General features: G+C 40.6%; 1 protein-coding gene across 2 annotated transcripts in view; it reads left to right on the top strand.

The window, feature by feature from the left end:
- The first annotated feature begins 9679 nt into the window (after window positions 1-9679).
- Window positions 9680-27974, top strand: part of LOC132979194 (adenylate cyclase type 1-like) — a 43336-nt gene continuing 25041 nt past the window's right edge. Inside the window, exons 1-4 of one of the 2 annotated variants that reach the window (XM_061044784.1) lie at window positions 9680-10777; window positions 14605-14754; window positions 15032-15150; window positions 23911-24022. In XM_061044784.1, the coding sequence (XP_060900767.1) occupies window positions 10169-10777; window positions 14605-14754; window positions 15032-15150; window positions 23911-24022 (990 nt within the window). In that variant the 5' untranslated portion in view covers window positions 9680-10168. The remainder of the gene's footprint in view (window positions 10778-14604; window positions 14755-15031; window positions 15151-23910; window positions 24023-27974) is intronic. The other variant, XM_061044785.1, reaches the window with a different exon arrangement.

Below are 27974 nucleotides of genomic sequence, written 5' to 3'. Positions count from 1 at the left end.
GTTGTTGCACTTAAAAGTTTTATTCCACTTAGCATTGCAGCTCAACAAACACACCACAGCTGCTCTAAATTCCCCAGTACTATTTATTTTTAAGTCTTCTGCCTTCCCTGTTCTTGCTCCTCAACAGTTTCTGTCTCTGCTTAACGATTAGCATCGAGATCCTTCAGTTTTCCTTACAGTATCCCCACCTGTTTATGTATACCATCATGACCATTGCCCTGCCCTGATAACACCTCATTTACTTCTCGATAATTGCTGCTTCCTTTAAAATAGAAGTAAGGCCAAGTCCTATTTATCACCAGTAGAAAAAGAACATGAAGAGCCACTTACGAGAAATCCCTTCAGTCTGATTCAGTCATTTCTGGAGCTGATGTGAACAAACACAGAGAGCTGACAACTCTGCTCCTGAGTCCTGCAGCTCATTCATGATTGCCGTGCAGAGGGAGGAAATAGTAGAAGTGGAAAGGTTCTTGTGTGACCCAGAAGCCTTGGGGTTAATAGACTTATCATCATTGGTGGCAGCTCTACAAATATCTGTCCGTCTCTTTGAATGAGGAGCTATATTGACCCAGAGATGGCATCTGTTTGTGGTTTTAATGTGAGTGTCTGTGTATGGTTGACTGTGTGACTTATTTTCTTGGAGTCTCTGTGTTTGGAGAGCGGTATTTGATAGCCAGCTGGATGGTTGTGTGTTTGTGTGTACGTGTGTACGTGTGTGTGTGTGTGTAAATGTACATGCATCATGGGAAAGACTGTCTGAGTGTAAGTGTGAGTGTGTGTGTGTGTGTGTGTGTGTGTGTGTGTGTGTGTGTGTGTGTTTGTGCTTTGTAGTGCTCTCATCTGAATTCTCTTTCTGTATGCAGACTGGCAGAAGTGTCAGACCAAACCAGGTCAAGCTTGGTGAGGAACCGTGAACATAACACAGATACATACTGTTGCTTTACAGTTACACACAGCCTGTCCATGTGCATTAGGTATGGTGAGGCTCATGCTGCCATTTCAGGAGAACAGTGTCTGTGTTTCGTAAACAGAGGCGTTTCATCCAAATAGTACACAGTGTCGAATCGAAAGCTTGTAAAAAAAAAACCAACTGGAGTAGGTTTCTAAAGAAAAATGAAACATTGAACATTTGATAACACATTGGATATAAAGCTACAGGGAGCTATGGCATTTAAGCTTTGTTTGAAAAAAGGCTAATCTATCATTACACAAAGATTACTCATATTTGGTATGTTTCTGGCTATTTGTCTATTTTCATTTGACAAAGTAAATCATCTTTTTTTTAATGCATTGAAAGCTGTGATAACATTTTGATAGTTGGTTAACAATTATGTGGTCATCTAATTCAATTTTTTGAAACAGTTTTAATTGCAAATATGGTGTTCCACATGCATGAATCCCAGAATGAAGACCCAGAATATTTCTTATATTCTGTTTATACTGTTGATAGCATTGTGTGAATTATGTGAGCATTCAGTGTTATTAGTTTGATCAGAATGTCTTTGACTTAGAAACATTTTGAAAAACATGTCATGCCATGGAGTACATGGTTTGTTGGAAAAAAGCTGTCAAAGAAAATGTCCTGAAATTCAACACTTATCTAAAATGCTGTGAGAGAAGAAATAGCTCTATAATCTAATTTTCTTCCATTATATTTATTGCAGATAAATGTTATATAAGAAATAACATGGTTGAAACATAGGTCAAAAAGTTCAGTTTTCACTACAATTAAGTTTAAACAAGCATACAAAAGGGAAGGCACTATAGTCTAGTTACAGGTGAGTGTACAAGAATAAGTTCTGATTTTAGTCAGTTTTAGCGCCTAATTGTTTTGCTGGACCTAAATCTTTTCATAATGGGAATGGAATATATCACAACACCAAACCAGATGACAAGAAAAACTAGAATCATTTTTAATAATGGAAAAACTTGTAATAAAAGTGTTATTTTCAACCATTAAAGATTGAACATATTTTGACATTTCTTTTTTTAGATTCTTAGATTAAATTTGTGATTTTCTTTGTTTTTATTTCTGAAAATTTAAACAGGCTGTTTGTGATAGATTAAACTAAAACAAGCTCTACTGATCGGTTAAAAAGGCGATTGCGTTTCAAAATAGACATACAATATTTGATTTGTCTTTACAGGAATATAGAATAACAGAGGCCTATGAAGACGGTATTTTCTATAAATAGCAACTGTTGATTTGCAACACTCGGCTGGTGACTAGGGCTTGTATCACATGATGGCAAACTCATGCACAGTCACACACAAACCAGCACACCACATAAACACAGTGCTAGCAACGCATACTAATCTCACCATGGCCTCCAGTCCCTAACCTTTCCCTGAACTCTGGTTTTAACAGACTTGACTTTGATAATAAAGGTTTACAGTTAATCTCTCCATTCCATGAAAACTATATTTATTTGAAAGGATCATGTCCCTAATCACCCTTCCGTCCCCCATCCCCCTATTGAAAACCAACCATCTAGTGTATTTTTGTTGGTTTATTTATGGTCTTCTGAGAAAAAAGATTTCATAAGCCGACTGAGGTATCTCTTGCCTGTAGGTCGCCTGATAATTAGTGAGCTCTTGTTTGAGGCTATGGTAGGGTCTCAGGTGTGAGCTAATCTGCTTTAACTCTGCACTAATTAGGATCAAGGCAAACGGCCACTTTCTCCTGGTTATTGATCAACACCCTCGCCTCGGCCAGGGAACTATGAGCTTCCTGTGAGAATAGCAGCACTGGGTTAACATGAGATGACATCCCCCTCCCAATCTACATAATCCAAGTTGTGTCTTTGACATTCAATATAAAGCTCCTATTTAACATCTGTTTTTCCCCAAGTGTTGGTGAGTCTCATCTGCTATGCCTTAATACAGCCGTCTCTGTTTGTGATGGCTTCCCTGATCATTACTCTCCAACTGACATCACCTGACACTCACATTATTCATTGTTTATCTGCGTGTTTACAAGCCAGACAAGCATATCTATTTGTCTCGGTTTATCTGCTTTCTTCTTGCGCTGTTTTGGTCTCCACCAATCCCTTTGGAAAAATCTGGACCCTAAAGCAACAATGATATAGTGACATCTTGCGGCCCATTTATTGATTGCAACCAACTGATAATGTTCTTTTAACCTCCCCCTCAAACTGTGTAGGAAAATCTATTTCTGTCACCGGGGCGGCAGTAGCTCAGTCTGTAGGGACTTAAGTTGGGAACCGGAGGGTCGCTGATTCAAGTCCCGCTGTGGACCAAGTCTGGAAATTGGTCTGGAAGCTGGATAGTTGGCAGTTCACTTCCTGAGAACTGCCAATGTGCCCTTGAGTAAGGCACCGAACCCCACCTTGCTGGGTTAACCCCCTCACTCTGACATCTTTCCATTAGTGCATGGCCATAGGATCGTGTTTGTGCATGTGTGTATGTAGTGCAGTATATCTTCTTCTTCTAAACTCCTCGTGATGTAGAAACCCTGTTGATGTGAGCTCCTTTTCACAAAACGCAAGGTCACAAAACACCTAATTTTTGGACAAATGTAATCTAATAAAAACTTCTGACAAGTATTTTAATCACTTTCTGCCTATTGGTCCACCTTACCCTGGCATACAGGTTTGTTAAGTTGCTAAATGCCCCACTATCTTTGCCAGCTAGTTGCTAACTTTGCGGACCTGGATGGTAGCCAACACTCTGATTTATCAGTTTTGTCATTGAAAACAGCCTCCCTTCTGGAGTTAGAAATTAAACTAGGGAGAGAAGTGACACTAAACCAAAACAGATCAAACAAAGCCGGCGACCAATGAAACAATACAATAAGCTAATGCATACTTAATCGCTTCATAGAGCCCAAAGTGGTCTACAGTTTAGTGAAACTTCTCTGAGTGACACTGTAAGACATTTTATTGATATTTAATATGATTTTTTTTAACAGTTTGAAAGAGATATCTTATTTAATAGAACCTGTAATACATCCTGTGTTAGATCTTCTCAGTCGTTGCCGTCATAGTAAAAATTATTTACATGTAAACCGCTTAGATCAAGTAATATGTCATCAAAGAGAGAAGTTGCAAACTCAAACATGCGATAAAGTTTATTGTCATACTGTATTTTGAAGGGTAAAGAAAGGTGAATGGTAAAAAAGATTGCCCCAATCTGCACTGACTGTAAACAGGTGCACATACAGTTTTCTTGGTTAAGGAGGGAACATTAGCAATAGTTAGAAAGCTATAACCTTCGATCTTACCTCCACAGCAGTGTAGATTTTCTGGTTTAAGTGTTGGGCCTCAGATCATCTGACTTGTGTTTCGGCCTCCATTGGGTTTTGTTGTAATAATGTCACCATGTATGAGAATTTCAGGAATTACTGAATAAGTACAATGTCATCCGGACTTTTCCTTTAACGTACTAACCGATGAGGACACAAGCCCGGGTTGTGCTTCTACAGAATCCTAGCTAAAATAGAAAACCCCAAGAGGAGTAGTTTGTGGATTAATGCTAAAGGACGCTCCCCTGTCCCTGAGGGAACACAAGAACCGACTTCTCCTAATCCATGAAATACTGCATTAACTTGAGAAGAATGTTACTGCCTCTAAACTAACATTACTGCCCCAGAGCACTTACTGTAAGTGACAACTGATCATGGTGCTATCTTTATGTAACAACTAGCAAATGTAAGCACTCGGCACTCACCCATGCTTTAATGATGAAAAATGCCTTGGCCTTCACTTCCCAAACGGCAGCATTACTGACCCAGCTATAACAAAAAAAAATACATAAAGCTGTCCATACATTTGTAGGCTTCCGTCCTGGGCAGTTGTGTAAGGGGAAAGATTCCCCGTTAGATATATATGACATCAGCAGGTGAAGTTCTGGCAAGGACTTTGCTGTTATTATCGATCAAAATAGTGCTGTGGTTGCTGAATGGGGAACTCGCAGAGCACCAAAATATGCTGTTTATCTTAATGTTGCTTTTTTTTTTTTTAGGTTGTCAGGCGATGTAAAACATGCATTGTTTTATAAAGATGCTAATTTAAGAAGCTCGAGCTGAAGCTCCACAGAGTGTTGCTGCCACTTTCTTGAGATCTTTTTGCTCACTCAAAGAAAGCCTCTGCGCTATTCACGTGACTAAAAACTGTGCATACTAATGGTGATCAAAGTTGTAATTAATCATTGTTGCACCTCTCTCTCTCTCTCTCTCTCTCTCTGTGTGTCTCTCTGATTGTGTTACTTTGTGTCTCTCTCTCTTTCTCACCTTCCCCCTGAGCTGCACAGTGAACACTTCTTGTGCTAATATTTAGTGGTTCACGTGATATTTTTGCAGACGGCCTTTGTGGGAGGAGACACAGCACATGGAATAGACACAAACACACACACAAACTCTCTCACACACACACACACACACACACACACACACACACACACACACACACACACACACACACACACACACACACACACACACACACACACTCTCACACACTCGCACATTGCCTCTCCCAGATTACTTGAACTATCAGAGGCTTTAAGAGGATTTCACAATGGGAGGGTGCTGCACTTGAATCTCATGCACCTGATGGCTATTGATCCATTATAAGCTCGCACACCGACACACACATGCGCAACAGGCGTGCTGGTTACTTCTTGTCGTTATAAACAAGAGTCTGACCTTGCGTCTTCATTTTCCAGTGTTAAATGTCAAAGGTTCTTTACTTCAGTTGTTTGTTCCTTTAAATACAGGTCTATAGTACAATACTTTTTTATCACAAGATGTTGAGTTATTACTCAAAAAGCATTAAAAAAAAAAAAAACCTTAACTCTAATAAAGAAGGATGAATACACTGCAGACCTGTCATCATGGTCTGCAGCTGAAATAAATGTGTCCATACTCTGTGTACTCTGGCAGTGGGGCTTATTAGCAATGCTGATGTGAGTGGAAGATTAGAGGGGTGGTGTTGTCTGTAATGGAGATGCTGAACGAGTCCCAGGGATGTGTAGGTTGATAAGCAAAAGGTTGCAATCAGCCAGCTGTCATGTGAGCAAACAGGATCATATCATGTACAGTATTCAGGGGAAGGAAGGTTCTGCAGCAGGAATACATTTGGTGGTTATTCTTTCAGCATTATTTCTAGCAAACCATACATCACAATCAAGATTTAATCGTTTTTTTTCTGTATTGTTCAGTTACTTAACTCCGTGGTTAGCAAGGCTACCTTAGATGTAAGACGATTAAAGAAAATAAAAATAAGGCACCAGATCAGAGGTAAGTTAATGTAGACCCTTTTTTAAACTATATACTGCACATCAATTATATTTTGATGAAATTGATCCAACAGTTAAGATTGAAAATCTAAATTTTTTTATATATCTCATAAATCTTGTGATTCTTAAATATTTTTAATTCCAGAAACAACATGCAGAATATTTAAATCAATATCAAGCCATCAACAGACATAACATGCCATCTTGGGCTTTCTTTTCTTATACCTACCTTACTAGATTTTCTGACATTTTAGATCAAGCATTGTTTTTTGACCGGTTAAAAAAAAAATACAGCCCAAAACTGTTCGATGACCTTTTTGCCATTGAACTGTCAAGCGCATCCACAGATATGATACGTGAGAATAGTGGATTCATTGAGTGTCATAACTCCTACATTTATCTGTTGTGGCTGTAAACATCTCAAGGAGCACGAAAAACAATCACTCTCTGGGCTGAATGAATAATAAGGTTGTGGATTTTTTTTTCCCCCAGTCCAGTTTTGACTTGGTAATTATGTGTGTATTCGGTTTTCAGCCTTGACGAATGGAGTTGTGATGTTGTCTTTTAAGTTTATTAGAAAAATACATGACTAGTGGCCATATGTGATTTATATTTGTCTTGTATTTCATAATCAAAAGAAAAGAAACAGATTCATCACCAGGTTATGAAAGATTTGTTCGGATGCATATAAAGCTTGTATTCTCCAAGGTTTATCCATCTTTTGCGGTTATCTAATGTATCTGTTCTCTGTGGAAATCCAGCAGCAGCACACCTGATTGACAACTGTGAGAAAAGGTGTTTTCTTTTTTCTTAGCACATTTAAATTAAGGCTGACATTAGCTAATTCACAACATGCATTGTCATTGCCCCTCGGGTCTGGCCTGGCTGTTTTATTTGCTGGTGTTGAGCCAATGTGTCTGTGATTATAAGACCAGCAAACACATCTGGACACTGTTGGGACTCGCAGCTGCTGAGCCTTGGTTAGAGATGATCAGCTGATGACAGCAAGTGTAAAGCACGGTTAAAGAGGAGGCAGCATCACCGGAGTTTTCTATGCTTTCCTCCTCCAGACAAAAAACTTCAAATTCTGCTGCTTGGAGAATTAAAGCCATGTTTGGGACATGACCAAAGGCCCCCGACTTGAAACACATTTAGTAGCAAGCTTCTGCAAAGATCATTTACAGCTGACATGTGGCGGGCAAGATTTAATTGCTCCAGAGATCTCAAGCTGTTGAGTCATCAAGCTGTTATTCACGTAACCATTTTGCAATGTAAATATGTGGGATACATAATCAGATGTTTTACATGATTTCAGCTGCTCGGCTGTTTCATGTCTTTCAGTCTGAGAGGGTTTTATGTGTGATGAAAGACAGAAATAGAAAGTGAACATAAAGGATGTGAAGATGATTCTCGGCAGATGCGGCGTGCAGTGGGGTGCACGATTCTCTCTCTCCTTATCTGAACGCCCTTGACTTGAAGCTTTGTGGCCTGAACTCCCACAAGACCTCTCTTTGTTCTTTGAAAGATGAGGGCGAGCAGAGTGTGACTTTGCACTTACACCTGAAGCCATCAGCAGAAGAGGGAATTACTCTTTTTTTTTTACTGTACGATGCCTCTGCACTCATCCCCACAAGCTCTAATGTCCCTGTTCACAAACATACCATGAAGTCCTCCTTGGAAAAACTGCACCTTCACACACGTGAAGGAACAATCCTTCTATCACACTGCTGCCGTGAAAAAGTCTCGGCCTGCATGCGGCAGGTGCATAAATGGCAGTTTGAATGTCAGATTTTCATCTTGTTTGATGCACAGTCTGACATTTGCTTCAAAAGAATGTGCCATGTCTTGCAAAATTGAAAAACATCAGTGGCCATTGTTGAAGTCAATTTAGGAGTTGCAACACAAGGAACATTGAAATATTGATTACGCCGATGACAACAAACCAATGGCAGATTAATAACACTCCGGTCGAAACACTATAAGTAATGACACTGTTTTGTTTGATTTTCAAATCAATTTTCCAACAGGCTTTGGGCTCGTTACAGCATTCTTGTACATTATCACTGACAGGCAGACCATAGTAACACAGCAGTGTGTTTTTGTGTTGTCTGATAAAGTCCAGTTTAAGAAGACGAGAGTAAAAAAAACACACGATCTATCTGAAAGCAACATGTCCTACATCCTGTGCCCCACATCCTCCTCTCAGGGGAGCAGAGACAGATAACACGGAGGAGTGAGACTTCCAGGCAGGAGAAAGGGGAGAGTTAAAACAACAACAGTAATATTTGTCCAGGCTTCAAAGGGTTTACATCTTAAATGTTCAAAATGAAAAGGTGTTCAATTTAGAAGTTAATGAAATTAGTTAAATATTTGACTTGTAAACAAATAGATGTACAAAATGTAATTATCGTTATTTAGTTTTATCAATTTATTGTCTAGTGTTTTTTTTTTATTTTTTTTTAGCTTTAACACAACATCAAACTACATGAGCTTCTTTTTCTTACTCCTGAAGAGTCACGTCATCAACATCAGAAACAAAAAAAACGTCTCTTTTCTGTCTCATACAGACCCTGTCTTTGATGCTTCTCCACAGCCAGACAGATTTTTTATGGAGCTTCTTTTTTGGGTGTCTGAATTTGGTCGACTGCCAAATATACTTCACTTCTCAGTTTCTATTTCTACTACCCCCCCCCCCCCCCCCCCATCCATTTATCTCTCTTTGTTTACCTGTCACATTGTATTTACCCTCATTCAGAAGTTGGGTTAGATCAGTGAGGCTGGAATCATCACAGGCTGAGAGATTCATAGAGAGAGAGAGAGATGGGGGGGGGGATATGGTGCTATTAGAGAGGGGGAACAGGAGGATCCTGGTATACATAGTGCTGGACTTTGGCATGGGTCGCCCATCTGTCACTTGACTTAAACCCTTCCTGGCACTAACGGGTCATGGCAACAGCAGCCTGTGACGGATGACTAATGTTCCCCTAGTAATGAATGAACGAGACACCACCCTCTGAATGCCAAGCGGGGTGCTGCAGGTGGTGATGAGGGTGGCTGCCTCTCTGGCAAACAGAAATCTTATGAGGATGATGAATGGTATGCAGGCATGTTGGTATGCCATGTGTGTGCCAGGCAAACACAGTAAATCTGCCAGATTGGGAATGTCCTGAATAACAGTCTCATAACATTTATATACAATATTAACTCTATTGTAATTAAATAATATTTACATTCTGATTAGTTCCTCCTCGTGTGTGTGTGTAAGGGAAGGAGGCAGGAAGAGGAAAAGCAGAATTGAATGTAAATATCAAATTACGCAGATAGTAATGATGGAAACATGCCATGTGAAGGTGGAGGAGAAAAGAACATCGCCTTAATAGATGATGTATGTAGTGTTCAGTCACAGAGGAGCCCTGCAGCTCACAGTCAAATCGTCTTGACTGTGCGTTGAGTAGCTGAGACCTGTCTTATCTTCACCTCATAATGCGCAGGCGTGATCCTATCTGAGCCCCGCAACAAAAAAAGAAGAAGCTTTTAGACGTCGTGTGCGCTGCTCTCCTTGAAACGGACTCGTAAATTTTGAGAGATTTATTTTGAACGCGCAAGAAAAAAAAAAAGAAAGAGAAATGAAGGAGGGTTTGGACGGTGATTTCTCTAAACAGCATATTTCAACCTGTGGATAGTGTGTGTGTCTCTCTCTCTCTCTGTGTGTGTGTGTGTGTGTGTGTATGTATGTGTGTGTGTGTGTGTGAAGCGCGTCTGTGGTCACCAGTTACAGGCGATCCGGGACGCTCTGCCTCGAGCCTGCTGTGCTGCTCGTGCGCTTCTTTCCCCCCCCCCCCCCCCATCGTTTGCTCCGGGAATCCGGTGTGTTTCGTTTGACCCCAAGCTGTGAGCAGGTATTCAGTTTATGAATGGCACTGACATGGAGGAAGTACCGTTTCAGAAAGTCAAAACCAGGCGGAAGAGAAGTCACTGCCCAAAGGCTGTCCCTCTGACCACCATCGTGTGCGAGGACGAGTTCGACTGCAAGGAGCTCGAGTCTCTCTTCCAGAACTACAACCTGAAGCTGGAGCAGACCTCCACTTTGAAAGCCCTGGCCGTGCTCATCGTCATGTCCTCCACACTGGCCGTGGTGGAGTTGCTGTCCGTCCCCAGCCTCACCATCTCTAAGGGGTCCCATCCGGTGCACTGTGTGATCTTCGTGTCTCTCTTCATCGTAACTAACGTCAAGTACCTGCAGGTGACTCAGCTCCAGCAGATTGTCAACCTGACGCTGCTCTTCGGCTTCACCTTTTCCTTCCTGTGCTGCCCTTTCTCCCTGGGCGCGATGGGGGTGGACCCGCCAACGTCCCCGGAGCAGGGCATGTGGCAGCTCATCCTGGTCACCTTCGTCGCCTATGCGCTCCTACCGGTGCGGACTCTGCTGGCGGTGGTGCTGGGAATAATGGTGTCCATCTCGCATCTGATTGTGACCGCCACCTCTGTCACGATGAAGACACAGAAACTATGGAGAACGGTGCGTATGTGTTTTATATATATATATATATAATATATTTTTTTTACCCCACAATCAATAGGGTTTTAATTATCACTATTTAACTTAATCTACACATAGGCTATATACAGTACATTAAGTAAATACATTGGCCGATGGAAAGAAACAAATGATAAAAACTCCGGTTCAGCACCAAGGACAGCTCCCTGTGGTTAGACTTGATGGGATTTACTCAGGCTTTGATCAAATTTGACACAAGTGTTATTCTGCCAAGGACTGTTTTTGTTATTTTTGTGATATAAATGAAGCTATGTAATGGAAAACACAACTATGAAAGAAGAATTTAAATGAGCTGTTTGACTTGAACATAGAGGCATGTGGTGGACAAACTCAAAGTGAGTCCTTTCTGCATGACCACTTTTTCTCAACCAAGTTAAACACTTAGAACAGCACAGATATCAGTAGTTTGACAGATCTACCTCATAGTAGCCAATGAGTGAGTAAAGTAATGATGTATTATTTTATATCTATATACATTACGCGATTGCGTACCTGTAGCCCCCTAAAAAGAAAACAAAGATGGACAAATGAATGAGCGTAGCAGTCTGCATGCCCATGTTTGTTTCCCTGTGGATGTGATTCAGTCCCCAAAGGAGCTGGCTGGGAATGAAGAAGCAGTGACATCCTGCTAACACGAGAAGTAGGGCATACAGAGGGGCACTCACACACACACACACACACACACACACACACACACACACACACACACACACACACACACACACACACCATACTTTCCCTTCACTATATGCTTCAGTTATAAAAAAAGAAAGAAAGAAAGAGGGCAGAGTCATGCATGCCATTCCTTGAGCTAAAATAGAAATTGGTACAGTGCTCTCTGTACATTTATATCTCTGTACCTTTTACTGTCACAGTGAAACACACACACACACACACACACACACACACACACACACACACACACACACATTCATATTTTTGACTGTCATCAGGTGTGAGGAGGAAAGATATGTCACATCAGTCAAACCCTCCTGGGGTAATGGAACATTTCTGTCTCTGCCTCGGTGCAGCACATGACGTGAAGATTGTGCATTTTCTTGGAAATTGAGATGTGATCAGTTCATCGTGGCCCTCGGTCGACGACAGCGGTATTTGCAGAGGAGATTGTTTTCCCTGTATGTAGGCTATGTGATACCTGCATAGCCATGTGAAGGACAGTGTTAGCTGTACTACCAGAGATAGCTAATCCATTAAGCTTAGAGATGAGCCGTGTGGCATGACCCTGTGCAGCCGAGGCTTGCACTAACCACCCACCTAGGTCCCAGGCACTCAGCCTGCGGAGCTGTTGGCTCTCATGGCTCAGTTTACTTTCTATACCTTTTTCCTGAGGCAAGGGCGTTGGAGTATACAACTTGATAAATAAGTTATTTGTATTTGCCAAACTTATTAAAAAAACAATTCACGTTGCCCTATAGTTTAAAGACAGAACATGTTTTACATGGCATCTGTAAATAATATATACCAGGTCCAATAAATGTTTTTGGAAGAGTCAGATTTGAAAAAGTAGAAGTGCCAAGGGGCTGGGCAATAACATTTTCCATCTCAGACCGAAATAAAGCTATGAATTTGAATGTATTAGCAGTGCACTGTTTTAATCTCAGAGAGCAGTAGGTGGATGTGTTTGGAAACCTGAGGTTGCAATCAGCATCTTTTTAAAATTAGACTTACATCTCTCGGTTAAAAAGCTTGACTAAAATATGCATCTATCTGCATAACAATAGACATAAATATTAAATAACATGCTGATAATATGACAACTTTCTAATACTCTGACATTAGTATAAGCTCTGTGCTTTGAGGTAACATTTCATGGAAGATATGAATAAAAATAAACATACCGTATTTTAAAAGCACATTTTATCATTTTATTAGAAATTATAAAGTTGATAAAGTATGTTGTTTGGCCTCTAATCGAATGTACTTATATGGAACATCCATATTTATGCAAAACTGAATTGATCCAAAATGAGTTGAGAGTAATAACATGTGATTCTTGTGGTAACACTTCACAATCTTGTATGTTTAGATGAACAAATGACACTTTTCAATCAATCAGTCACATCCCATAACTATTACAGTCTGGGCTTTTTATGCTGCCCATTAACATTTTACTGAAGGCTATTAACGTAAATGAAAAGCTTGTATTGTGATTGAACAATACAGCATTTCAGGTAAGCATTTAACACCTTTTGAAACATTTTTTATTATACATAATGAAAGTGAATAAAAAGTCTTTCTGACTGAAAAACTATATGGAGCTGTTAGAGTGAGTTCATTGCAATATGGTCAATCTTTTGCATCTCAAGGCAAGAAAGCAGAGGACTGAGTGTTTTTACCCCCACACCACTCCAATGTCCACTTTTAATAACTGAAGGCTGTAAAGTAACTTGAGCATCAACTGAACGTGTTGGAACTTGCCAGCTCTGATGCTGAGCACAAAGACAGACGGCTGCTGCCTGGAAAAAAGTATTTTCAAGGCGATCCATTATTCATACACTGGGAAACATTCCTGTCTGTGGCAATAGATGTTTGTTAAATGTGAGAAGTGGTGTGCATACCATATGAAGCTTTGACAGTGTATTTATCGTTCTCATGAATGAACTGAAATTACTCTTTATTTCTAGAGTTAAAGGGACATTTGTTATGGCTTCTCTTGAGGTCAAATGTGCTCGATAGTCGACTCCGCTTGTGACACTCGTGATGAGTGACCCAGGATGAGAGGAAAATAAATTCCTTTATTCTGAAGAATAAATAATTACTGCACAAGATGACAGCCTGCTAGTGTTCAGCTTAGAGGTGAACACAGGACCTTGTTTGGTTTGTGTAAAAAAAAGTCACAGCCAGACGACTTCAGTGAAGTAGAAAAAAACCACTCTTCTCTTTGTGTCCTGCACAAGGTTAAAACAGTCAAGCTGCTGTGCATCTGCTGTGATGGATGATCTGGAGCACAGATCGTCAGATATTTTTGTCACAGAAAACAATATATTAGGATCCACCACCTACTCATCCATCCGTCATACAGGAAAGTGTTTGTTGTTGATTTAGTCTGAATTGGCATTGTGAAACCTGTGATAAGGATAATAATACAACTGTGTCTGTACAGTGTATACTCTGAATGTAACAGTATAAAGTTCTGTTTGTAATTGTTCTCAAATTCAATACAACTTAATTAAACCCAGTAAGAGATAAACAGATACACGTACAAAACAATCAAACTTAAGGGACACATAACAGAGTGAGAAACTAAACTGTACATATTAAAAGCTTTTTAAAAAGTGTTGTTTTTATATGTCATATACATCAAACTAATGATATATACACATAAACTACACAAAAAATGTAACAGTAAGTAAAAAAAAAAGGCAATTCGGATCTATAACATTTTTGAAGGTACCTACAAGAAATGTAGAAAACCAACTTAACTCTACTTTAACTTCACTATGGAGCAAGTAAACAGAAGTTTGACCCTTAGCATTAGGGGTAAATGTCCTGTATGCAATGTCCATGCATGTGTACATACAGTATATCAGTGTTAACATAAACCCAAGAGCATACTGTGCACCAATAAGGACATACAAAATAAAAAAAACATGGAATATCCAATCCAAATGTATTTATAAAGCACATTTAAAACATCAAATGTTTACAAAAGTGCTGTACGATCAAACAGTACCAATATAACATCAACATGACTCTATGATTACAAGGTAACACAAATGATTTATTTGATTTATTTATTAAACTTTCTCGTTTCTTTCTGTTTGCAGTTGGTTGCGAACACAGTCCTTTTCACCAGTGTCAACCTGTCAGGCCTGTTTGTGCGCATCCTTACAGAACGAGCCCAGAGGAAGGCCTTCCTGCAGGCGCGCAACTGCATCGAAGAGAGACTGCGCATGGAGGACGAGAACGAGAAACAGGTACACAGGCACCTGTGCTTAGACCATTTGAAAATGAGATGTCTTTTTTTATTCTCTTCTCCCCCCCCCCCCCCCCCCCCCCACCGCCCCCTTTTGCTGTGAGTCATTTCAACACATTATTCATTTCTGTTATATTTGATGCCTTTTATGTCTCACACATTTATTATCCCCACTAACACTTTGTCCTGCGATAACTTTCTGTTTTTGACTGTATTCATGTGCATTTAAACTTCTTTTATCCCTCTCCCTCAACACATACACACATACAAACACCCAGGAGCGCCTGCTAATGAGTCTGTTGCCCAGGAACGTAGCTATGGAGATGAAAGAGGATTTCCTGAAGCCCCCAGAAAGGATCTTTCACAAAATCTACATCCAGCGCCACGACAATGTCAGGTAGGATCCTCAAATGCATACAACACAAAACAACTGAAGACCAGCTCCAGTGATATTTAAACCTCTCTTAACTGTGAAAAGACTTAACCAACACCACCTCAGGACTTGCATTTGGAGACACTATGTTCCTCATGGAAATATCCTGCTTAGTGGCATAAACACTCTCTCACTACATTGCAGTGCTAAAGAAGAACATCAGTTCACTAAACGTCTTATTTGGAACACTTACGGCTACACAATCTTCATATCTTAATGCAATTAAATGGTTTTTAAACAATACTGAGTTCTTCAGAGGAAGTTCTGTTTCAGTTATTATCCTCCCTCTCTTCTTCCGATCATCCTCTCTCCTCCTTCTGAGCAATTTTTGACTCAACCCTTCTTCCAGCAAACAAACCAGGGTTTAATCAGTTTTTGTCCACTGTTTGTGGATACAGCAGCCCTCCAGTGTTTGAACACAATAATGGCTTGCTGTTGTTTATTTGATTTGGGCTGCTATAATATATTCTGCATGAAAGTATTCGGATCATTTAACCAGAAGAACAGTAACAATACCACTGCTGCAACCACAGTATGAGTTAAAGTCAGGCATTCTGAAAGTTATATCCAATTATTCAAAGGTTAAAGTAGTTATTGTGCTGCAGAATCACCTGCATGTATTATTAATACTTCACTAGTATTACACATCTCAAAGCTGCTTTTTACACCTAAGCCAGTCCAGAAGAAGCTCATTTTATATAACTAGTTAGTTAACTCTATAGGAGTGAAGCTGTAATATAAGTGGATCATTTAAATACACAGGTAAATTAAAAGTATGACTGAATTGTTCTTATTTACAATAATTGGGTAAATGCACTTATTTACAAAATGTGAATATGGGTCATGAACTTTGTCCCCTGACACTGGGATTGACCTTTATCCCTTTGTCTGCAAACAGTGTGCTTAAAGCATGACGGTCAGCGGTCCATTTTCTGAAATTCATAAATCAATAGATTTCAGTTCCTCCTTTCATAATTAGCGTTAGTGACTGCGTTATTTCCTTCATCACACTCCTCACCATTTCAGTCATCACTTTCCATATCTTCTCCTCTTCATTCCTTTTTTGTCTTCTGAGTTTTCCAAGCAGCAGGGAGGCTTGAGGAGCAGAGTTTGCTCAGCCCCAGGATTAAGTTGCTACAGGGGATTAAATGCAATCGAGACTAAATTCTTGTTGCATAATCGTGTGTGTGTGTGTGTGTCTGTGTGTGTGTGTGTGCGTGTGTGCGTGTGCGCGTGCCTGTGTGCCCGCTGTGGTTAAATATGGAAACATCTCAGTGGAGCTGTGCTGATTGCTTTTGTGCCTTAAACTGCTTCAGATAGCGCCACCCTTTGAGAGTGATCTACAATGGGTGCAGACCGGTGCAGACATGATTTAAGTGATTTGGGTGGAGGGTAATTAAAAAGTAAACAGTGCACAGCACAAACAACTGTGAGTTTTCTTCATTATTTTCTGAGTCTGTGGGCAGTCTTGGGTTAGGGTTTATCTAATTAAATTTCAGCCAGGGGGATAATGTAGTGATTACAACAACAACAAAATCAAAAATGACTCCTAAACTTACAAAGATATGGTAGCTTAAACCTTATATTAGAAAAATGTATCCCCTTATTATTATTAAATGTAATTGTTTTTAGTTGTTAAAAGAATAGACTTTTAGGAATTTAAAGTAGCCAATGGGGAGAGTCCACTGGCAGTGGTCTGATTTATGAAACTGGATAGGATCATGGTGTCAAGCTGTCTTGGAAACAAGAAACATTTTTAAATGATGGTCCCTTAAATGACAGAAAAGCAAGGTGTTCTTTTAGGCTGGGCTTCTTGTGATTGACAAGCGGGACGGCTGTGGCTCAGTTGGTAGAGTCGTCGTCTCTCAACCGGAAGGTCAAGGGTTCAATCCACAGCTCCTGCAGCAACATGTCCAATGTGTCCTTGGGCAAGACACTTAACCCCGGCAGCATATGAATGGGATTAGTTACTTCTGATGGTCTCAGTATTGTTGGCTACTTTATTGCATCGCTTTAACGGCTGCTGTATTCTTTACACATCAGTCATGGGTTTGAGTCCTGGCCACCTTTGATGCATGTCTTCCCCTCTTTCTCTTCCCCACATATCCCGTCTACCTTCAGCTGTCCTATCAATAAATGCAGAAATGTTAAAAATACAATAAGAAATTGACCAGCAAATTAACTTTTATTAATTTACCCTCAACGGTTATTGTAAACATGATTTCATTGAGAAGAAATCAGAAAAATTCATCTTCGTCAATCTGTTTATAGGTTGACCTACTTTGCCATTGATATTATGAGAAGTTTAGGCTTCTGTAATATGCTGCAAGCACCTTTCACAATCCTTGGTGCTACCCCACTTTATTGACCCAGTGTCAGCACACACACCGCCCACATACTGAGGCTCCAGAGGGGCCCATCCAGAGTTAACCCTTGAGTTGGCACGTGGCCCATTTGTCTTCCAATGTGTAATTAAATAAAAATCACATTTGCCAAAATAGCTCCAGTAATACCTTCCACAGAGAGAAACAGGATCTGAGCATAAATGGGGGAATAACTTTTCATGAATATGTGCCTTTGGAGAAGAAATAATGGATGAGGCTGAGGGGGAGGAAGACAATATTAGATATTAGGCAGGTTTGAGTTACCAGGGGAAATATTCTGTTTGTATTACATCGCTTATTCATTAGAAGTGTAGAGCTGCAGAGGATGAGTTGGGGATGAGGTTATGACCTTGAGCAGTGAATCTAGTTCAGTACAGTGTAACAGCTGGAGCCCGAGTCACTTCCAGCTGTTGCCAGGAAGCTGCAGAGTTTGTTTTGACAGATTTGCTGGAAGTCATTCAATGTCTCTTACAGACGTTTCCAGTCTGGGATTTCTGGGCTTCCCAGAGCTCCAACTCCTTATGACATGATGCCTTCTACATGGACTTAATCATTTTTATATAGAAAAACACAGTAATAACTATGTCAAACATCTACAGTATGTCAACTACAGTGACTGTAAATTTCAAATGATAGATTTTTCACACATACAATAAAAAAGAATGATATGAAAACACATCTTAAAAGTAACACTATGTGGTGGACTTCTGCACCAGATGTTTGGGTTGTTCACTGCTAGCTCAGCATCAGACAGTCATATTTTTCTTTTTTGATTTATTGCACCTGTCCCAAAGGTTACTTATGAGCAAGTAACCTTCTGTTTTTCAACATATAATCCCAGATTAGATACTTTTAATATTTAATATTACCATTTTATGAGCTGAATAAATATTCCCATGGACATCAAGCATCCTTTGACCCAAATGTGCCCATGCAAAGAAAAGCTGTTCACCTAAGCTGTGCTTTTTTTAACTACTGATGCCACAATAAATAAAAATATAATATACAATATTTCGAATAATAATATTACACAATGTAAAATAGATATCTTTATCTGAGTTATCCAAGGAATGAGAAAAGTAGTTCAATTTTACTGCATTTTTTTTCAATCAAAGCCATTCTTTTAGAGATTCAATGCTGTGATTCCTGACCAGGCACAGGCCTCATGCTCAATGCTTGCTTCAACTTGAAAGTCAAGGCTATGCATGTGGTCTGCATGAGGTAAACACTGACCGAAAATAACTGAGTGTTTTGAGGTTCAGGCGAGGTCATGAGACAGCAGAGTGCTTGCACTCAGTGGGACACTCTCTGCAGCACATAACGACTGTTTTTTTTTTTTACTCCATTCACATTCACATGCCTCAGTCTTACTTTCTCTTGATTCATTTGCAGAAAATAAGTTATAGGTTGCAGTTTCTGCATAAATCCTCATGAAAAAATCTCCAAAAATTAACCAAACCGAAAGGTAGCATTATTGCAGTATTCTACATTTTACCAGAGTCTGAGCGCGTGTGCAGCATCTTTCTAAACCGTGTGTGGAATATCATTACATCAAACAGTGAGAGATCACATGTAAGCCACTACACCTAGAGATGGAAGAGTAACTATGCTGTTTAACAAAAAACAGAATCTGTAATAATCAGCAGTGTTTTCACAAGCTAAACAGTTGTCTTGTGAGCAGATGAAATTAGGAAGGCTTAAGTGTTGACTGAGAAGCGGTTGTGTTGACTGTGTGGAAGGAGAGCTAAAGTACATAAGCTGTGATTTGATGAGTAGATAGCAGACAGGTGTGGAGATGTGCCAGGTTTCAGATCAGGTAGCCACGCCCACAAGACGCACAGACACAGCCACACAGACAGTCAAGAGAGGAGGAGAAAACAAAGCCCTGACAGTTGGTTACTTCTATTTTTGTTCTACTAATCTCCCTGTTGAACTCCTATACACATTTCAAGATGGCTTTTAAATGAATGCTGCAGATGAGACATTGAAATTCATTTTACAATTTGTTTGTCTGAGCTAACAGTTTGGCCCTTTAATAGGAGCTACAAAAGGCTAGAGACTGTAAAAGGAATATGTAGAGGAGTTTATTTTTCATGACAGCTCATTTACAGTTTACAAAACTGATGATCTGGATCATGAATAAAACAGATTTTTTGCTTTGGTTGCTGGTCTACACTCATGTCATTTTACTTTGGAATTTTACTTTGTCTACTTATGTGAAATACATTATTTCATCATTACATTTTAATTCAATCTTGATTAAACTTCAAATTGTTCTCCAGAACAGTAGTTAAATATTTGTCAGCTGCCGACGAATGCCATTTACAACATCCACAAAAATCAAATTCATTGCCCCCCATTAAGTCAACATCTGACATTTAGCAGCTTCCCCTGCCACTTGACGACTTGATATTGTGAAAAGTCCTGCCCACGTGAGAGCTGCAGACATTCTTGCAGGACAGGCAGAGTTTGATGACTAATCCTCTTCTCAACCTCTATCCTTAACATTATCCAGGGCACAACCTTCTCGGGAAAAGAACCTGTTCTGAAAGAACCAGAACCGAGAATATGCAAATTGATAACAAAGTGTGGATGATGCAAAGCTCTTCACTTTTGCAAGCACCTTGAACTCCGATGCAATCTTCCAATTTCTGACTTTTCTTCAGCTGTTAATAAGATGCAGCCTCATATTTAAATTGAGAGACTAGCCTATTATTTTCTATTGCCTGGTCATATTTTAACATTGCTTTTAAATGTTTTAACAGACAGAATTCAGCAGGTTTTCACATAATGTGAATGGTCACATGTCCAAGGCTATAATGTCAAAACAACTGTTCTCCTCAGGGCGGTGTCCTTATCCCCCTGCTTTTTGTTACGTACACAGAAAGCTGTAGAACTTCAGAAGACAGCAGCTATCTGGTAAAGTTATCTAATGATTACTGCTCTGCTGTTGCTTCTTATAGGGATACTTCACCCGTTGAAATATGAATCTGTATTGACATTGGGTCATATATGTAATAGAAATGTGAAATACATTTTGAAGTTGGTGCCCTCTTGGCTGGGAAAAGGCAGAAAGTGTCTTTTTGGCTCATGTGGATGAAAGACACCAAATCCCAGAATGCACAGCACCGCAGGTCACTCCCACTAAGGTCATTTTTACAGACATATTTACTTCAACACATCAGGCCATTTCCTCAACTGATCCAGTCTTGTGTCGAGGCGGCCCCGGTGGCGCCAGCGGCCGCAGCAGCCAAAACACAAGACCGGGCTGTCGGCAGCAGCCGTCCCGCCGCTTTAAATTTTCAGCTTTCTCCATAGAGCCTGTTAGCACAGCTTCCAAGCAATATGGCGGACGTTAAGTTTCGATTCTGGGAGTGAGTTCCCACCCACTGATCTGTGATAGGTCTGTAGCTTCAGTGGTCGAAAATATGAGGAAATTGCGTTGTAGTTTCACCCCGCTAACCGCAGCTTCCGATGACACAAAATGGCGATTTTTGCGTCACCGGAAGCTCCTTTTCAGACTTAAGCCTGGCTCACACTGCACTATAATCGGGTCGATTTGAGCTCTGATTCTTCCTTCCCGACAATCTCAGGGTCGCTCCCAACTCAAGGCTGCTCGGACCTGATTATCTGCTCAGATTATCTTGTAGTGGTGAAAGGATCTGGCAGAAGTTGTGTGTGAGTACAATATAATCACGAGAGACAAGAGAGGAATGTAGTCATGGCGACCAGCGGCAGGACGTAACCCAGTGTTTTTTTTTTATTTTTTTTAATTTTTTGGTACAGATCATCAGTGCAGCACTGTACTGTCTGAAACTTGTATCCATATATCTACTAATGTATCAACTTTCCTGTATCCTACAACAACTTTCACTTCCTTCTCTTTCACCAACCGCCGTCCGTTGGAGTTTTCAAATGAAACTTTATTAACAATTGTCAACGCTCCGTCCCGATTTCACTCGTACAGTGTGAGCTCTCCGGCCGTGTCCGACAATCGGGTCGTACAGTGTGAGCACATAAATCTCAAGGTTTGGTCGGGCGTCGTAAACGATTCAGTCGTACAGTGTGAGCTGACATGCCACCCCGAAAATGAGGGCGGGATGCACGACCATTCAAAAATACTACCAGGTTTCTAATGATACAAAGCTTAATGCAAATGGGTGAAGTATCCCTTTAAGCTCCCTGTGGAAGGAACGTGTGGTCCAGAAAGCCAAATTGATAATAAATCATCCTGGACACAGTCTTTTCTTAAATTCCCTCTGGACAGTGCTATCTTGCTCCTCCAAGGAGTAGAAACAAATACTTTAACTCTGTTCAATTTTCAACGGCTGTAACTGATTTATGATCAGTTGCTGTACACTTAAGTAACCTGTAAGGACTTTTATTTATTTATCCATTTGATAAAGGTCACATATTATGCAAAATACACTTAACCATGTTTTTCTTACACTAATACGTGTCCCTAGTCCGTCTACAAACCCCCGAATTATGAGAAAAGTCCATCCTCTTTGACTTTTACCATCTCCACGCTCAAACAGGCCGTTTGGAGATTTTCCCTCTGTGACATCATGAAGGGCAGTTACCCCTCCCCCAGGTGGGTGACACTCCCACAGCTAGGTATTTGTTCATCCTCTGAGTCTGCCTTCTCACAGTACACAATAGGGAATGGTGCAAAGAGGCCCTTCTAGAGGGGTCTGGTGGAACAGAGCTCACTCGCATTTAAAGCTACAGACACAGAAACAGCCTGTTCTGAGCAGGGCTGAAATAGAGGGGTATAAAGGCATGAGAAAATACAGGATCAGAGTGGATTTTTGGAAAGAAACTTCAGAGATGTGTTTTGGGGAGCTCTGAGTCTTATTTAAACTTATTGAAAAGGAGGATAATATGTGACCTTTTGTGGAGTTGTATGTTTTTTGGATCGGGCTTCTTATTTGGCAGCCTGTTCGTCTGCTGATCTGTCGTTACTGGCATGTTAATTAAATTGTCGAATGCTGTTGTGGCTGTGTTTGTTTCCCTGATATTGTCTTGATTTCTTTTAATAAGCTGTGAAACTGAATTGCTCTTCTAGGATAAATAAAGTCATCTGAAACTTAAATCTGAGTTGTCCCTCTGCTGGAAAAGGAGCACATTAAAACACCAGTTAACAACAAAAGGGCGATGAACGTTCTTTAAAGGATAAAACCATTTGGGGGACATATTTGTGGAAACTGTCAAAGATACATGGGAGGGGGGCATTTACCATGGAAGTGTTAAACACATGAGGGCTGGTATTCCTTCTAAGTCTAAGAAAGGTGATGCAAGAGCTTGCAAGCTAGACTAACTTAGCTAGGGACCAGAAAAATGTGAAGTCTGATGATAACTGAGCTTTCAGATCCCTTGTTTTCCCCCCTGTTTAGACAGATTCCCATTTGCTCTAATTAAAGCCAAAACTTGAAACCTAGAAGCTTGTTTGCTAACGCTAGCCAGCTGATGTTTGGAAAGTAGAGGCCTAGCTTGTTCATGAAAAATGCAGAAACGACTTCATGTAATTGCTAATCAATTTTTCTGATTCATAAACACCAACGGGTGCGTTGTCAATTAAAATAAGCATATCTAATTTATGGTAATTATTACTCTTACCACATCAGTACTCAAGTCAATCAAACACCAAGGACATGTATGATGCTTTCTCCATTTTTTATTTTAAGTCTAAAGGCCTTTGAATCTTATACAAACTTTCAATAGGGAAAACAAGTTCACCTGGAGATGGTAACAGCACCTTGAGGGCTGCATTAACCTCGAACAGTTCCTGACTGGCTCCGAACAGGACATGTCTCCACCTTCATTCCCATGAGGATGCTCCTGCTGCTATTTTGAGTTTCTTTGCTTGACTGAGCTGTCAGTCAGTTAAGAGTACAGGCTCTCCTTCTCTGTCTGCTTTTAGTTTATCTGCTGCTGTAGGTCATTAATGTGTACTGTGATTAGTTAGCTAGAAACACATAATCTGAGTGTTAAAGATTCACTTTAGCTCAAGTTTCTTCCCTAATGTCTATTTTTGTCCTTCATACAGTATGTAGCACCCAGCATCACAATGCATTACCTTTCAGAGTTCATTCATGCCTTCGTTCATGTCTGCCTCAGTCATCCACACCCACAATCATCTAATAATCCAATCACGCCAGCGAGTGTTAGTTGGTGTAGGAGAGAACGCCAGCCTCCCGTAGCCATTTTTCTAAATTTGTCAGTGTTGACCCTGACAGGCATCCCACATTATTACATAGTGTCAAACTGGCTAGAAGTGAAACATTATTTGATTAATTACATGCATTGACTCAAACGCTTCTTTTTCACTGTGTTACAGCATCCTGTTTGCAGATATAGTGGGTTTCACCAGCCTGGCCTCGCAGTGCACAGCACAGGAACTGGTTAAACTGCTGAATGAGCTGTTTGGAAAGTTTGATGAGCTTGCCACGGTGAGTCTGTTCCCCCCCCCCCCCCCCAAACACATATCCCTCAATTACTGTCACTGTCACTGTTGGCATAAAAAGCTGCTCCTTTTCTCTCTGTGCACTCTTTGTCCAAACTTATGTGTGCGTTTGTGTGTGTGTCTAAGCGTGTACTACCTTAGCTACAGTGTGCCGGTACATGCCACCATAGTTCCAGCTTAGAATGATGATGACGTCATATTGACTACTTGAAGCCCATATGATGCTTAATATGATTATCCCGTGCTTCATTTGAGGAACAGTTGAGAGACCTCTTTAATCTAGGCCAGATTTACCCAGAGCTAAACCTTTCCCTCACTCTGACTGTTTGAATTGACTTGCATGACGGGAGCGCTGAGTTGCACTTGTCCCAATCTCTCTTGGTTTGCATGTGGAAAAGATTTCAGCTCTCCCATCTGTCAATATTTCAGTCTTTGTGAGTTCAGTGCTGAAAATCCACTCAACTTTTGCTGTGAATTTGTTGTTAATCTAGTTGCTTGTGACGCTATCAGAAATGTACAAAACCATCTAATCCCAATAGATGCCTTGATTGTTGTTTTACTCTTAGCTTTTTACTTTGCTTTTTACTTTCTGTGAGATCACTACTTCTCCAACGCTGTGATTTCTGCTGACACATGCAGTATTTTTTGTTGGTGAAAGGGTTGAGCACTTGCAGATCACCCTGCCACAGCCTTATCTACATGTAATCTGGCCTCTGTTACTTACACCAGGCCCATGCCCTTGTCAAATCCATTAATCCAAAGGATTACAACTAACCCTTTTTTTGCTTTCATAGAAGGTATTACTTGGCCAACACAACTTCTATTTTTAACTTGTTTGTTTACAGGCACCAAATTAGAACTGACTTAAAAAGAGAGCCTCTTATTTGACCCATAATTGTCAATTATGCCAATTTCATAAGCTTCTCAGTAAATCTTCAATCATCTGCGTTACCTTCCCTTTTTCTATACTCTATTTTAGCTGCGGTCTGCCTTGTCTGGTACATAAAGTTGCATTCTACCCTTAAATGTTGAAGCCGAAACCATAGACTGTATAACTTTTGGACAAAGCCATTTTGAAGTCATCCATTGGTCAGTCTTTTAAAGCCTCAGATTGATCATTTAGGCCATTTGAACCAGAAGTTACCACATTAGGAAGAGCAGCTGCAGCACAAAATAAACTTTACAGCAAATATTATTTGGTCAATATTTGTTTGAATTGAAAAAATCCCCAAATGGCAACAACAAAAACAAGGCCCAGATGGTGACATCAGTGACTGAATCAGCTGAGATAACACCAAACACATGGCAAGCCATCTCGTTATCCATCACTCAAATCAAGTGCATCCCTAATGCATGACTATGAGCCTTTTTTAATATATTTTGGGTAACATAAAAATTCAACCCCCGTACTGGTGTTATGAAAGAAAAAATAGCCAGAGTCTTTGTACCTGTAAAGACGTTCATTCCTTCTGCCAAGTTTAGCATTTTGATGTGGGGCCTTATGGAGATGGACTTACTGTTGTGGCTAGCCTCAAGCGGCCACTCGGGGTATTGCTTGTTTGCGCAAATCTGTGTAGGCTTCATTTTCCTTAGTTTGCTGCTTAGCAGGATTCCATGCATTACAATACTCACTCAACCCATTTACCCCCCCCCCCTCCCCCCCCCCCCCCCCACACACACACACTCAAACATTCTCATTAACAAGTCAAGTCTTGTCAACAAGTGGATGCACTTTTACAATTCATTAAGCCTTAGATTGTACACTCTCATTTCCATCTGCGAAAGCAGTTTGGTAATTGCAAAAACTATCTTAAGGCATATTGGTTACTCTCTGTTGTGATTTGAGTTGCATCCTTTTGCTTGTTGTTGAATAAATTGGTCTGATCTCCTCTTGGCTGCTTGTTGGGAGTCTTGTGTTTCACTCAAAGGCTTTCCCTAGCTACGAAAGTTGTCATCAAATGTTCTCCTCTTGCCCTGCCCTGACCAGTAGCCACACTCACTCTGATCCACTTTGGCAGGAAGTGGCAGTGCAAGTGACTCATAGCTGTGGTCATTGTGGGCATGCAGACTCTTCTTGTTCCATACGAAGAGCGGGCGATGCCACATGGCCACTGGGCATCATCCCATGATACGTTTCCAGCACCATCCCCACACCACCTGTCCACTCTCTGGACTTGTCAAGCAGCATGGGAAGTGGGCCAGGAACGCAGTGTTCTCCTCAAGTGCTATTGCTTTAGTTAGTAGACCCAGGATCCTCTCTCCTCTCCTCTCCTCTCATCTCCTCTCCTCATCTTTTTCAGAAAGCTTCAACTCAACCAGTTGGCTATCTAGCTAATGCAAGCTAAAATACTTGCCAGTTTTGAGTCTCTCATATAAGATGATCTTAAACCAGAGATACAAACTGAAAGAGAGGATACAAATGTATTGTCTGTTTACACAGAAATGTGCCTAGTATAACAAACTCACCTGTCCTCACATCACGATCACATCACATGTAAAAGACAAAAGCAACACAAGATACAGTAAATAGGAGTCCATTAGTAAGTGAATCATGCTATTTGACGGAGTGTGAGTATGTGAGGATGCTCACAGTAGGTGTGTCAGTTTTCAGAAGGCTGGGCCTCTCAGCCCAGTGGTTTTGTCTTGCACCCCATGTACAGAGGCTGTAGTCTTCATTGTAGTGTCTGTGGGTTCAAATCCAAACCCGGCCCTTTGCTGTATGTCATCCCCCACTCTGTCCTCCCAGCACTTCCTGTCTTCTTCAGCTGTCCAATCTAACAAAAGAAAAAATGGCCCAAAAAAGTAACAAACAAACAAGAAGATTTCAAAAGGCCAAAAAGTAGGTATGCGTAGAAGTTGCCAGCTGAGCTGTGTCATCAAAACAATACCAAAAATGCTGAGCACATGGTTAATGTGAGCTGTGAGTTTAAACCAACATAGAAATGTTGGTATAACCAAAATAAAAAGAATTCTAAAAAAATCTAAAACAGTCTTAGAGTTATTGTTTTCATTTGTTTGTATACATTGATAAAAACATGAACAGACTTGTAAACTAATGCCCCCCTCTATGTTTGCCCACATTACAATTCAATTCTACAATTCTACAGTTCACTTAGCAGACGCTTTTATCCAAAGCGACATTCATCAGAGAGTAAGTACAACACAAGCAAGGATCTAGAAAAAAGGGAACAATGTCAATAAGAGCAAACGATCAGCTTTGAGTCCGATTGGACACACAGGTGCTGACAGGAAGTGACCAGAGGCAAAGCACAACATTGACAGCAGTTCTTGAGAGCTCTAATCGGTATAGAAACCATCTTATAAGTCGTCGTTATCAAACAAAAACCATCGTCACAACCATCATCAATGATATGGAGACCATCATCATTAAGTTAGTAGGTTTTCATGAAAGAGCTGGGTCTTTTGCTTTTTCTTAAAGATGCAGAGGGACTCTGCAGATCGAATGGAGTTTGGAAGTTCATTCCACCACCGGGGGGGGGCGACAGAGGAGAAGAGTCTAGTCAGCGTCTTAGGACCCTGTTGTGAAGGTTGGATCAGACGCCTTTCATTGGCAGAGCGTAGTGGGCGGGAGGGAGTGTAGACCTGGATGAGAGAGCTAAAGTAAGGCGGAGCCGTTTTTGTCGCTGTTTTGTAAGCGAGCAGCAGAGTTTTAAATTTGATGCGAGCGGTAACTGGGAGCCAGTGTAAGGAGATGAACAGCGGAGTGACGTGCTCTTTTAGGAAGGTTGAAGACCAGTCATGCTGCTGCATTTTGTATCATCTGCAGGGGTTTTATAGTGCATGTAGGAAGACCTGCCAGTAGAGAGTTGCAATAATCGATGTGTGATATCACAAGAGCCTGTACCAGGAGCTGTGTAGCATGTTCTGACAGGTAAGGTCTGATCTTCCTGATGTTGTACAGGGCAAATCGACATGAC

The sequence above is a fragment of the Labrus mixtus genome, chromosome 8 (genome assembly GCF_963584025.1).
Source record: "Labrus mixtus chromosome 8, fLabMix1.1, whole genome shotgun sequence".
NCBI lineage: Eukaryota > Metazoa > Chordata > Actinopteri > Labriformes > Labridae > Labrus > Labrus mixtus.
Note: the sequence above shows the minus strand (reverse complement) of the source record. Positions and strands in the feature narration are given on the sequence as shown.